The 15,030-nt window shown below is 38.2% G+C and overlaps 1 protein-coding gene across 1 annotated transcript in view; it reads right to left on the reverse strand.

Annotated features, from left to right (window-relative positions):
* The window catches only part of LOC126391193 (IgGFc-binding protein-like), an 88,814-nt gene that overhangs the window by 13,317 nt on the left and 60,467 nt on the right, over positions 1-15,030 (reverse strand). Inside the window, exons 16-17 of the mRNA XM_050045766.1 lie at positions 5,830-5,937; positions 2,917-3,112 (exon numbers count right to left, since the gene is read on the reverse strand). Coding sequence (XP_049901723.1) covers positions 2,917-3,112; positions 5,830-5,937 — 304 coding nt within the window. The remainder of the gene's footprint in view (positions 1-2,916; positions 3,113-5,829; positions 5,938-15,030) is intronic.

The following is a 15,030-nucleotide window of genomic DNA, read 5'->3' on the forward strand; positions in this document are numbered from 1 at the left end:
TGTTGGGAGTGGGTGATCATTATAGGCCAAAACAATTAAATGAAAGCCAAAACTGTTAGGCCTACATTTCGAAATGTACATTCTCATATATTCCTTTGTAAACTAGGACTGTTGTTATCGTTGAATATTTTAATTGTCACAATGATGAGGGTGAAAGTGTATCAATTTCATGGTTATTTAATACATTTGGCCAATATATTAGTAAATTAATGATTTTAAAAAATGTTAATTAATTCTCTTTTTAATTTTTTAAAAGGTATGTGTTTGCATTTTCTAAGTCAGTTCAGCCATCCTCATTTGTGCGTACGCATGGTCTGAGGCAGTTCTAAATTTGTTCGCAGAGTAAGAACAAATTCGGGTAAGAAAATATTGATGAATCCCGGATTTGTGCGTCAAACGATCGTACGCACAGTTTAAGCACAGATTTGTGCGTACGCACTGTTTGTGAATGAGGCCCAATGTCATTTAGACAGCCAGGAGCGCATATGAACACTGAAACAGGTTTTGCTTGCTGTAGTCATTCAACCTGCTCATACTTGCCATGAAGAAATCCTATCTTACTGCAATTTTGATGGGGGACAAACTCTTCATTTGGTGTACTAACGTTTATTTAAAGTAAATATGAGCCTTAAGTGTTTTGAGGTAGACAAATCAGGTAGATATCTTCTAAAGTTAGTGTTTTTAGTGCAAAATTCTCTGTCCATGCTTCTCTGAATGATGTTAAGCTGAAGTGGAGAGAAATTAATACAAGTGAAATCACCAACCAAAAGTCAGGTGTCATTTTCTGCTTTCTTGCTTTGACATTTAGTGTGTTTCAATACATAGTATGTCAAATGCAGTATGCCAGCTTGACAGCTGATTGACAGCTGTCAGAAGACAGTGACAGACGACAGCGTATTTAAATTACTGATAACCAGTTGAATGGTAATAATAGGAATATTGATTGTTTAAGTAATGTCAATTACTAGTCTGGTTCACAATGTCCTTATTTTAACCTTCGCTCAAAATCTTTGGGGAGTTTATAAACTATATATTTTTGGAAAGTTTAGAGTCTGACAAGTCCCAAAACCAGTGTTTCCATTTTTTTCAAAGTCTCTGTGGCATCCATCTTGGACTTTCAAAATGGAGACCAAAAATAACGTTATCAGAGAGCTGCAGATGTAATTTCATTGTCGCAAATATATGTTTGAATCTACAATCTATGCAGTTATAACGTTAAAGTTAAACAACATACATTGCAAAGTAACAACAGAAGAGCTCTCCAGTTTGATCTCTATCTCTGGTATAAACTTGGTGAGTGGCATTTGTTTTATCTTCAAGGTAACGGATATAAAAGCAAGAGGGTCAAAGTTCAGGACGTAATGTTATGAGAAAGTAGTATGTCCCTATTGTGTGCATACTGCATGCAACAGTACATACTTTTTAAGGGCAGCAATAGTACCTACTAAAAGTAAAAAGAAAAAGTATGCGATTCGGAATGCAACCCTTGTTTTTGTTGAACAGGATATGATATCACCTTACTCATAGATCACCACAATAAAACTTCTTTCTACCTTCACATTTGAATTATACTGATTCAGGCATTAAAAAATTGTTAAATTAAAATCATAATACAGATTTGTGCATATGCACTGTTTGTGACCATATCATGATGCCTCACATAGTCCAGATTCAAAGTAGATACCAATATCACAGAAAATAAACATTTTCCACATGTTTTTCTAATACTTTGTCTGGGCACTTTAAAAAAAAAAGGGTAAAACAATGTACTGAATGTGTGATTATGAGTGAAAAACAGACAGAAATGTCTATTTAGGAGCTTACTGTGCATAAAAACACTTCTAGAAAACCTAAATTTATGAGAAAGGCTTTTTCCCCTTAAGACAACAGAGGAGCCATTTGTTTATAATTTATGTACATTTATAACAGTCTGTGCTGCCAGGAAGGAGTAAAAAACTCCTCTGGAGGTGAGAAGCGTCACTAACTACAAGACCCATAAACCATTGGGCCCAGCACTAGCTAATGGTTGGCTCTAAGGCCAAGGTAAGTAGGGATGGCACTTCCTTTAACACAGCCCCTTGTTACCTTTTGAAGACTAGACTATCAGCATGGAAGCTCCTATTGACTCAAGTGAGGTGTCAATCAAAAGATCAGAGTTCTGCTGCCTTTTGATACCCAGCTACTGGCATATTTACATAGAAACTGTAGACATTATGGACAATACGTGGAGTAATAAGAACGTTTGAAGTGATACAACGGCAGTTGGTGGATCTCTGTGGGTGTAATAATGTGTTTGGACTTAAAATTTCACTGGATTTAGATCATTTGGACTGTTGGGAGTGCATGAGGACTGTATGAGCGACGTTTTTGTTGGCATATAATTGATATGTGGACTAAAATAATGCTTCAAAGGTGAGTTATAACTTTTATTTTTTTGTCCGACAGAAGCATTTTTTTTTTAACTTGCTGTGGTGTTTGTATCTTCAAATGAGGAGTGTAGCTTTCTAACAATAGACCATATAATAGGTAAGAGGTAAACCACTTAAGCACAGCAAATATAGCAGTTGTTTACATATCATAATCATCAAATATAATCTTATGAAGGCCTACAGACAGGCCCTCAGATTTTCATTTTTTTTTTCAATTACTTCCATTATTTCAGCACAAGCATAAAAACACATTAAAACATTTGACCTTGTTTCAGTAATAATTCTTGCAACAGAGGGTAGTGTACAGAAACTAGGTCCAACCTGGTAAGATTGGCATTGTGACTTTTATGTTAAAAGTGACTCGATGCTTATTTAGGTATGATATGAAAAATTACCATCAAAATAATATGAAGAGGTGTATGTCTAAAAGGGACCAAAGATACACAGCACAAAAGTGAAGATAAATAACACTGTGTAAGATGCTTACAATCATGGGAGCAGCCCTCCACATCCGCCAGCCAGTAGCTCACTCCAAACTCATTGGTGCTGGAAGCCAGTTTCCCATTGGGCAACATCAGGTCATCAGCCGGGTCATCATTAAAGTTTCCACACAGGCCGCAGGTTGCATTTTGATAACTAGTTGCCAGATCCACCCAAACTGCACTCGCAAAGTCAAAGGAGACCTTTAACAATGTGGAATGTAAAGGAAAAGTTATGTTCAAGCTGAGGCATTGCTGTTGGGGTACAGTATTACAATACATCACTGAAACAGAAACTGGACCAACAGCAGTGAAGATGTTCAGTTATTCTAGAAGTTCACGGCTGTACTAGGAATGCCTTTAATGACTTCTCTAGAATTTTGTAAAATTTTCATTTTAATTCCTTCTGTTCAGCAGAGATGTACTGTAGCTCTAAGACAATATGGCTTAAATTTATGCACTGGAGCTATTTACTGACCAACAACAGCTGCTGCATTAATTTACATGTTGTGTTTGTGATTTTTTTTTTCCCATAACACTTACCAGACTCTGTAGATTGTTTTTATTTTTTGAGAAATCAGGCACTGTTAAAAGCTGAGTTTAAAACCATCAAACTATTTAAGTGTAAACACCGTGGTCTGTCCCACCTCTGCAAGCAGATATGATGCAGATCTGATATTTCGTGTTTAGGACTTGGGTTTAGTATTATTAAGGTTGAGCTGAACTTCATTTAAACATTTTATCAACTTTATGTGATACATTTTGGCATTTATTTGATTAGAAGCAGGAAATCCACAGTAAAAAAAAAAAAAAAAAGAAAAACAGGAAGTGGCCATAAGTAAAAATAATTTATTAATATATGGATGACCAACGTGTTTTGACTTAAAGCTACTCTTACTGTACGTTCACACCAAAAGCGACCAGAGCTTCCAAACGGCGGATGTAATTCATTTTCAATGAGAGCCTAGCGACTTGGGCGACCTGGTCGTCTGCCGCGTGTCTTGGGCAACCAAAGCAACTGGAGCGGTCCGGAGGGGAGTTAAAACTTGTTTAACTTTATGGTAATGAGCTCTGAAGTGGTTCGGCGGCAACCAATCGGAATGCTGACGTGCTTCGATGAAGTGGGTCCCAGAGAACAAGCCATGTAACTTTGGTTCCTACAGCACACTTGTTCCGACAATGGATATTCTTTATAATGTGTCCCTGTTCAGTTACAAAGACCAAAATAAAAAGAATGAGGCTTGGGACCGCGTCGCGGAGGTAGTTGGTTGGTCTGGTGAGTTTTAAAGTGTGTAATGTTAGTAATAGAGGAGAGAATTGCAGGCTAATGTTGCGACGTAGCATGCAAGTCTTCCTTGCTTGGTTTGAATGGGATGACATACTTTTTTTGTTTTCACTGACCAAACATAACTTTTTGTTGGCCAACTATGAGCTTTTTGACTGGACAACAGCAAGCAGCAACTACGTCTCTTTCAAGCCAGTGGTCTGCTTTGCAGCACCTTTAAATTGACAAGCACGATTGAACGTTCAATGATTCACGTGACTTTACCTCTTTGGAAGCTTCTGGTTTGAACGTACAGTTACCTTTCTTGCATTTCACACAGCACTTCGAAAAAATTTTAACATCCACAACTCCATCTCCCTCCAAAGGCCTACTCCCCCCTCCTCCATTACGTCCTCATTACATCTATGACAGACCTAGGCGTTGGCAAGGTAACGTTAGGTACACGGAGGAGAGCGAGTGTAACGTTACAACCAAGACAGTCAAACGCAACCCTGGAGTTTTAAAACTCAACAAGACAGTCAAACGCAACCCTGGAGTTTTAAAACTCAACCGGAGTCGGTGATGACTTATGAGTTTTAGAATACGGTTACAGTGCTAACATTAGATAGTAGCATTAACGTTGCTAGTAAGTGGAAACGCACAAGGAAGATAACGTTACTGTTTCAGAGGCTACGCTACAGTAGCCTAACGTTAGCCATTAGCAACTGGATGCTGTGTTTTCATATATAACGTTATGAACTGAACTTCTTTATTTGTCATTTTTATGCGCAGCACAAAAACGAAATGACATTTTGCATACCCCAAGCAAAAAGAAACAAAACATTTAAAAACAATTTGTGCAACATATAAGAAAGAACATATAGTGCAATAGTAAGATGAAAAGGGTTGACATTTCACAGTCAAAAACTCCACATCCTGAGAGCAGAACTGGGAGATCCTCTTCACATCACAGCACCATGAATTGTTTGTGTATATTGCCAGACCGCCACCATGGAGCTTACGTCAGTCCAGTCGGAGGCCTCCACGTGGGGAAGACAGACAGGACAGGAGTTCTTTTCTTATAACCATATGTGAATGGTATGGTTATGAGTTTTTATCTCTGGTGGAATTCACTTACATTTTAGTGTGCCATCAGCTTATTAAAAAAGAAAAGTGTAAAATTTCCAGAAAGGTAAGTGCTGCTTTAATCAGTCTGTCTCTATGTACTAGCCCTGCAATAGTCTTGCAACCTGTCCAGGGTGTATCATGCCTCTCGCCCAATGTCGGCTGTTATAGGCTCCAGCCCCCCCCCCGTGACCCCTTGCAAGATAAGTGGTTACGGAAAATGAATGAATGAATCATTGATAAGTCCTCATTCATGCAGTTTTGAAATAAACATTTGGGATTTAAAAAAAGCTTGTCTCTTTCTCTATGAAAATTGGCATAACCACTTTATTGGGTCTCTACCACTCTACCTCTGAGCCACAGCCGCCATTTATATACATGTATGTATAAATGTATATTGATAAGAAATAAATACTTGACTGTAATCAGCTTAAGGTTAAGACCAATGTGAGGTTTGAGAAGGAATGAAATTCTTAAGGGTTGTATATTACAAATATTGTATAACTGACTGTATATGTATGGGTATTTATACCTTAATAAAGGTTGTCTCAAGGACAGCCAGTCTGTGTTTCCGATAAATGTTGACCACTGATTTGTTGGTTGAACTGGAGAATGGCAGGAAGTTTTGGAGCCCGTTAACCTGCAGAAAATACACACAAACAAACACACACACAGGTTTAAGGGTTGTATTTGTACCTCTGCTTCCTTTGCTGTGTAGAGGGTCACTGGTCAAGAGCTTGGCAGTTAATTATATCTGCCAATAAGTTGGTATGATTGGCCAGTAAGTGACAGGAAATTTGAATAGGCTAGAGAAATTTCACAGATAAGTTTCGGAGCACCACAATTAACTGTGGAGCCCTGCCTATGTCCTTTTGGCACCCATGTTAGGCAATAGGGCTGTTCACACAGGACATGCCATGGCACAGTTAGAAGTCCTTATCAGAACGCACATATTTTATTGGCTGAATGGAATTACATGAAATGATTTAACATTAATGAATTAATTAATTGTAAGTGTTATGCATTCATGTTTAAATAATTAATATCTGCCAATTTATCATAGTTATCATATGTGAATCATGATATATTGATCATATCAAATACTATTATCTGACTTTTTGATGTCTCAATATTTTATCAACATTGACATCTGCCTCGATAATCCTTTATCAGTCAGGCTGTGATCATGATGTAAACAGTGGAATGTAGTGGGTAAATATCAAGTGACAAGCTGCAGGGCTGAAAAATGAAGCCAACTCAAGTACAGCAAAAAAACTGCAGTTCCTCTAATGGCCACTTGAGCCTGACCCCAGAAGCCAGTCAGTCCCCATAGGCCCCCATGTTAAAGGAGCTATATGTAAGAAATCTAAAGCAAATAGTCGTAAAATCATCCTAATATGTCACAGAGACTAAGGAATAATGTTAATATAACATACTGATCTCACTGACAACAATAGTTACAGCCAGAATATTCACATTTAAAAATTTTTTTGATGGTCTGCAAATCATGTTTATGTTTTGAATTTGTGTTTTGGCCTGTTGTGCCACCCACTGCCGTCTACCAGTCACGCAGTCAGTAGAGTCTCAGCATCAGTTACAGTTACGTGTTGGGAATCAACATATATTTACCTCACACGGTGGCACCAAATATGTTGGGGTCAACACCTTAGGCTTCACACGGAGGCACCAAATATGTTGGGGTTAAATTGGCTATCGGAAATAATTAATAATTATTATTAATAATTAATAATTATGTTAAATAATGTGACTTAATTAACATTAAATCACCTCGTGGGGCACCATTCCCGTAAAGGGAAAAATGATAGCCAGTTAAAGATATCAGTCTCATAAAATAGGCTAAACTATTAATTTGGAGTTTGATTAATAATTAGATTAATGACAACAACCAAAATTAACGGTAATGCCTGAAGGATTTTGTAGTTCTTGACGCAGCAGAGGTTGACTATTCATTCACGAGGTTCACATTTTATTAAGGCCTAAAGTTACACATAATTAAGGGCGGGCACTCTGTATGCTAAATCTGATGGTGTGTCTAAGAAAAAAAAAGGCCTTTTGGATTAATATTCATGATCACAATTTTGACTAATTAAAGCTTAACACTGTGGCGCAGGTTTACAGGTTAAATATAACATAATAGGTTCCGTATGAATCAAGAATCACAGCCTTTAAATTTTGTGAAACAATTTTAACTTAAATCAGAATTTACAAAGAATATTTAGAATTTCCCTTTACTCATATTTGGTTCATTACGCCGCTAAACCACAGATTCACTCAATGACTGAGAGACAAGGCAATGTGGCACTGCTTTTTGTGACCAACCTGAGTGTCTGAATGGACTACAGTTTTAAGGACCAGCAGTTCTCAATTGAGTGCAGAGGTGTGTCCCTGCTGTACTTGTACTGGGCATGGCCAAGACAGAGCAGACAGCCGAGACAGAGCTGCACATTTTGTACACCCAAAAGATCCAGTGACTGCTCATCCTCATTTGTCATTTTGGAGAGAGGTGTGTTACTGGTTGGAGATACTTGCAGTCTGTGACCAGTACTTCAGCTATATATATTCAGTCATAATGTGGCCTGCTGGCCAGAGGATCCACAGTCATTGACAAGAACAACCTGCCCAATATCCATGGCCTTTACTTCTTCTTGCCACTTTTAGGCAATGCTGTATGCTTGGCAGATAGTTGTGGAGGAAGTTGGCCCAGTGCCATCTTCCAATGAGGTAGCTTTCTGCAAACATAGCCTAGGGGGGTGAAGAGTCTCGCTGCCCCATAAGGAGCATGTTTGGAGTGATGACATCAGGGTCAACCACATCCATGGAGAGGTAGTGAAGAGGTTTTGAATTTAAAATACCTTCTACTTCTATCAACACTGCTCTCAGCACAGGTTTGGTGGTTGTCAAGGACAACTCGAAGTGCTGACTTCACCAATTAAATTTCCCTTTCCTATTGGAAAGTTCAAAGTGGGAAACAATAGATGGGTTAAATTTAAAGGTCACCTGCTGGTTGGTCTGTCTGCTTTTGAGGGAAGGCTCCACTGCATCAAAGGCCCCCTGTAGCTCCAGATGTTGGTATAGGAATCCATCTATAAGAATCTCATCTCACTGTAGAGAACTTGCCTACTATAATCTCAGGGAAAAATTGATGTCATTCAGGTCAAAATACAAACGTGAACGCAATGTCAGCTTTCTTCTTTGCTCTTTGTTTAATTTGCTCACACAGAAGCTAAGGCATGTACAGATCCCAGCTGCAACTTCCTTGCTTCTCAAGCACCATCAAACAAAAGAGAAGGGTCAGTGAAATTCAAGTGAACATCTGAATCTGTGAATGAGACAACTGCATTCCCATCTAGGAACAGCAAGCTATTTCCTATCCTTGGATAGGAAATAGAAGTCCCATCTGCTGAAGAGCATCAGAGGCCTCAGGGAGAAGACCTTTGAAGAACGCAAGCACTGTCTGAAGGTGTGTTTGTTTGTACTGTTTATTCCGAACATGCAAATAGTACAAGGCTTCCCGATTGCTACTAAAAGAATTCTTTGCACAACATAATATAGAAATGAAAATTGAGGAAGCAAAATAATAATAAAATATAACATATTCGAAAAGGGGTGAGAAGAAGCATAGCTTATTAGCTCTCACCCCTTTGTGTATAAAAAAAAAATATATATATANTACACACATATACATACACATAGGCTTCTCTGCCTCTCATCACCATGCCATATCAATTAATGAATGATAATCACCAATAATCATTCATGATCATTATCCTTTGTACCCACTAAACAACATATTTTTGTACATCTTCTTGAACTGGTTGATATTTAGACTTTGCTTGAGTTCCTCACTTAGATTGTTCCATAGCTTGACACCTGTAATAGATATACAGAAACATTTCAAGGTTGTTCGTATGTTTAAGATTTTGAAGTTATGTTCCCCTCTTAAATGATAATCTCCCTCCCGATTCCTAAATAAATTTTGGATATTTTCTGGTAATTGTCTGTTTTTTGCCTTATACATGATGATTGCTGTTTGGTAAGATATGATGTCAGTGAATTTCAGTAGTTTTGATTGTATAAAAAGTGGATTTGTGTGTCCCAAGTAGTTGACCTTATGAATAGTCCTTATTGCTTTAGTTTTGTAATTATTTCCCCAAACCTCAGCACAGTAATGTAAATATGACAAGACCAGTGAACAGTAAAGTGTGTGAAGTGAATTGTGATCCAGTAGTTGTTTTGCTTTGTGTATGACTGCAATGCTTTTTGAAACTTTGGACTGTACATGTTTGATGTGTGGTTTCCAACTCAGCCTGTCATCTACTGTAACCCCAAGAAATTTGTTTTCGTGCACCCTTTCAATTTCAACCCCATCTATTTCTATTTGCACCTTTGTGTTTACTGTGCATTTGCCAAAAAACATAAACCTAGTCTTTCTTACATTTAATGATAATTTGTTCCAGTCAAACCATATTTTTAATTTTTTCATTTCCTCGTTTATAACTGTTTCCACTTGTTTAATGTTTTCACCTGAACCAAAAATATTTGTGTCATCCGTGAAATTGACCAATTTTAACCACCTTGATACTTTACACGTCATTGATATACAGGATAAACAATTTGGGGCCCAATACTGACCCCTGGGGGACACCACAAGCAATGTCCAAATATCCAGGGCAGTGATTACCCAACTTTACAAACTGTTGCTGTCCTTCCAAATAACTCTTTACCCAGTCTAATACCAGTCCCCTTATCCCATATTTTTCCAGTTTATTGAATAGTATGTTATGGTTAACTGTATCAAATGCTTTTTTGAGATCGATGAATACTCCTATTGCATGTTTTTTGTTGTCTATTGCATCTGTGATTTCCTCAACTGATTCCATTATTGCCTGTGATGTTGATCTGTTAACCCTAAACCCATACTGACTCTCTGAAAATAGTTTGTGTTTTTCCAAAAATGCATCCATTCTATTGTTAAAAAGCTTTTCCAATATTTTTGAGAGTTGCGGCAGTATTGAGACAGGTCTGTAGTTTGTAAAGTTGTGTTTGCTCCCAGTTTTGTATAGCGGAATGACCTTAGCAAATTTCATCTGGTTTGGAAATGTACCAGTTTGACAAATTGCAGATGTGTGCTAGTGGCTTTGATACCCCCTCAATGACCTGTTTAACTAATGACACATCAATGCCATTGTAGTCTGTAGATGTTTTATTTTTACACTTTTTTACTATGTTGATAATTTAATTTTCCTCAACTGCTTTCAGAAACATTGAGTGGGGATTCCTTTCTATTAGTTTGTCCATGTAGTCTCCATCCGGCCCTGGATTCGGGATGTTTTTTGCTAGCTCAGGACCAACATTTACAAAGAACTGATTAAAATTGCTTGCCACCTCATCCATATTATAATTTTCAATATCATTTGTAAGAAAATATTTAGGTAAACTGTTTTGTTTAGCACCATCTCTAATAATATTGTTTAGTATATTCCATATCCCCTTAATATTGTTTTTATTATCCTCTAATTTCTTTTTATAATATTCTTTTTTGCTTAATCTTATAATATTAGTTAACTTGTTCTTATATCTTTTATATTTACCTTCTGCATCTTCTGTTCACTGCTTTATGAAGTTCCTGCAGAGTAAATTTTTCTTTTTACAGGCATTTCTTAAACCTTTAGTTAACCATGGACTGTTCTTATATACTAGTATTTTATTATATTCCTTAATGGGACAGTGCTTATCATATAATGAAGTAAATGTAGTTAATAATTTATTGTATGCATTATTTACATCTGCTTCATTACATATTGCATCCCGGTCCTGTGCCTTTAATTCATGTTTTAGAGTAGCTATTGCCTCTTCTGTCCTAATTCGTCAATGTTGTTTATGCTCCCCTGTTTCAATACTACAATTATTGTCATATACTGTGAATACTGGAAGGTGGTCAGTGATATCACTAATTAATAATCCACTTATTGTCTTGTTTTCTATTACATTGGTGAATACGTTATCTATCAGAGTGGCACTATGAGATGTTATTCTACTAGGTCTAGTGATTGTAGGAAAGAGACTCAAGCTATGCACTGAATTTAAAAAATCTTCAATACTTTTTTGATTGTTGGGGTTTAGTATATCAATATTATAATCCCCGCAAATGAAGATATTTTTGTTACCCATTTTTATTACCATGCTTTCCATCCATTTCCTGAACTTGTCAATGCTAGAACCTGGAGCTCTATATATACAACTGATAATAATATCTTTTTTCTTTTCTATACAAATCTGTATTGTGAGACATTCAAGAAGGCTGTCCACCACCTGTGTCATAGCCTCTACCATCTTGAAATTCAAATTCAGATCAACATATATTGCAACACCACCCCCACCTTTGCTCTGTCTGTTGTTGTATATAAATTCATAGCCCTCCATCTCAAAATTCATTCCCTTTTCAGTGGTAATCCACGTTTCAGAAATAGCGATTATATTAAATGGCTGTTGGAATGTGTGCAGATAATCCCTGATGCTGTTAAAGTTTGTATATAAACTTAGGCTATTGAAGTGAATTATAGATAGTTTATCCTTTGCTATAATGTTCCCATTATACTGATCATTGTTGTAGTAATAGCATGTGTTGTTTATGGTGGAGAGGAAGTTATTGTCTGGATCGATATCCTGTTCTATGTCCAATGTGCTGCTTTCACTGTATTCAAATGTTGTTAGTTCCAGTTGTTCATGTTCCTGTATCTACTGCGTTACGTGTCCATTGTCGCTTAATGTTGGTTGAGCTCTATCACTAAGCATTATGTTTGTGTTTGTGCATTTACCTCCATTCAGTTCCAAGTCCACTCCGGTCTATTTTTGTAATGAGGATACTCATTCCAGCTTTTCCAGTTCCTCTATGCTCTTCACCATCAGTACCTTGGCCTCTTCTGGTGATCCATTAAGCTTGATGAATATCTTGCAGTTTCTAGTCCATGTGCTCTGGATTTTTTTCATTTTCCTCAGGTAAGTGCTTTCTTTGCGATGTCAGCGTTGGTTTTCGTCAGATGTTCATTAATGTAAACATCTGTGCCTTTAAGCATCTTGCCCTGTTTTAGGAGTGCAACCTTGTGCTTCCTGTTGACAAATCTCAGTATGACCGCTGGCTTGTCATTGTTGTTTCTTCTGGGTAGCTGGTGGCAAGCTTCATCCTGGTTGTAGTCCAGAGCAATCCCCTTTGACTGCAGAAATGCAGCCACCTGTTGCTCGGTTGAGCTTGCATCCAGCTCACAGCCGGGTTCCCCCTTGCTGCCTGCAGTCACCGCCCTCGCATAGGACCGTGGTTTAATTGGTAGTCCAGTGATGACAATATATCATTCATTCTGGTGTATTGTTCGAGGTCCGCGACCCGACTTTCAAGGTAGGCAAGCCTCTTGTCCTTCTCCGCATTTTGCATATGGAGCACCTTCACCTCCTCAACCAGCGCCAAGATGTTTTTCTGCTGAGTCCTGACAGCATTAACTTCTTCCGAGAGGAAGTCAAGTGACTTTTTTATGTCATCGACCTCCTCCGTGGTCAGGGTCAGGATTTTTTTTGATCAGCTGTTCACCGGCAGATCAGCTGTTAGCTGGCAGCTATCCAACTCACCAGTACGCGACCTGCTTCTCCTCTGGTTCACCCTATACGCTTCACATGTTGCTCATCCACTGATCATTTTACTAAAGAGTGCAAGGTTTAAGTATAATGCGGAGAATGCCAGAGGTAGCCTCTACCATCAGCTTTCCACCCTGGCTCTGCACCATGGAAGTCCAAACCCTCAATCTTAACCCTCAGTCTCAAAAATCCGCGCTCCCGCGAAGTGCTAGTGCTGTCCCGATTCTCAGAGTGTTGAGTTGAGGGTCAAGAATAAGGGCTGTATGGCCCTCACTTTTAAGATTTTCCAGGACCACCCTTGGCAATCTCCCAGAATCCTTTGCATATCATCCGCCGAGCTCAGCCGAACCTGGCCGAGTACAGACGATTCAGTCAATGCAAGATGGCGGCGACAAGCGTAAGGAAGCAGAGTTATCAATGTGAGTATTTTCCTCGTTAATAGCTGTTTTAAAATTGTGATAACCATTGCATTATCTTAGTTTAACGTCATTTTATGGACTATAGACCTCTTTGTTAAGGTGACCAGATTTCTGAGATGAAAATCGGGGACATTTTCAGTGCGGCAGTGAAAAATCATTAAATATTATCATTTTGAAATAAAAAACGGGGACAAGTACTTTTTACAGCTTTTATTACACAAAAGGTTGCACTCAAACAAATGAGTGACATCACCAACCATCCATCCACTGAGGAAGACAAAAATATCTTAATCTTGTTAGCTTGAGGATGGATTTTTTTGGTCAAAGGTTTCTACTCATACCTGAATACTGAACTGATATTTATGACACAAAAGTTGGCAATCAAAAAAAGTGGGTGACATCACCGTGATCCCCTCATTCATCCACCTCCATAGAGTGCCGAAGTCACGCCCCTTCCGGTGAAGCTCATGGGACCTTAGGTCGGAAAAAATATGAATGGCAGTGAATGAGGAGAGAAATATTATCTTTTGTTCCCGTTTGAGTTATGACATGAAATCCAAATATGTCGTTAATGAATTTAAAACATAAAATTTAAGGTCAAGAAAGTCATACTTTGTGGTAAAACTGTTGAGATATAAGCTTTTGAAAAAACGTAATTAGAAAGACAACACAGGAGGCGGTCGCGTATGACGTCATAGCTTTCGCTGGCTTCCTGCAGCTTGGAGTGACTGCAACCTGGCACAAAACACACAGACATCTTCAATCATAAATCGATTAATCATAAAACAGTGGAATTTCAGCGGGGAGGCCAAGCTGCAGGAAGCGAGCGAAAGCTATGACGTCACATACGCGACCTCCTCCTGTGTACTCTTGAGTCTTTCTAATTAAAAAGCTTATATCTCAACAGTTTTACCACAAAGTATGACTTTCTTGACCTTAAATGTATGTTTTAAATTCATTAACAACATATTTAGATTTCATGTCGCAACTCAAACGGGACCAAAAGATAATATTTCTCTCCCTATTCACTGCCATTCATATTTTTTCCGATCTAAGGTCCCATGAGCTCTACCGGAAGGGGCGTGACTTCGGCACTCTATAGCCTCCGCCTCAGGAGCCTGGGTTGAATAAGAGCAGAGGAGAACATGAGAAAAACTGCAAGAACAGAGCCGATAGTAAGTGAATAGTTTCTTAAAGAAATAACATCAGTTTTGGTAATATACCTATATAATTTAGTCATCGTGCTCTTTTTTATATGCTCTATGTAATTCCCTCTGTTTGAAATGAAATGAAATCAGAGGTTCCTAAACCTTTCAGACCATGTACCACTTTGTACCAAACCAAATTTCCAAAGTGCAACTTTCTACTGCAGATATGATTTTTTCAGACAATAAAAATAACTGTATCCCCCATGCAACAGCATCAGTAAGGCTAAACAACATCAACAAAATGCTACTTTATTAAAATCAAAGAATAGCCTAGCAACAGGGGGGCAGACTACATTCAGCCAGTTTCTCCTTCTATCTCTTCTGCATGTTACGTACTGCATGTTACAATCATACTTACTTTACCTCACTTCTCACACACACACACACACACACACACACACACACACACACACACACACACACACACACACACACACACACAGTCAAGTCTACTGCCAG

This window comes from Epinephelus moara, chromosome 6 (assembly GCF_006386435.1).
Source record: "Epinephelus moara isolate mb chromosome 6, YSFRI_EMoa_1.0, whole genome shotgun sequence".
Lineage (NCBI taxonomy): Eukaryota > Metazoa > Chordata > Actinopteri > Perciformes > Serranidae > Epinephelus > Epinephelus moara.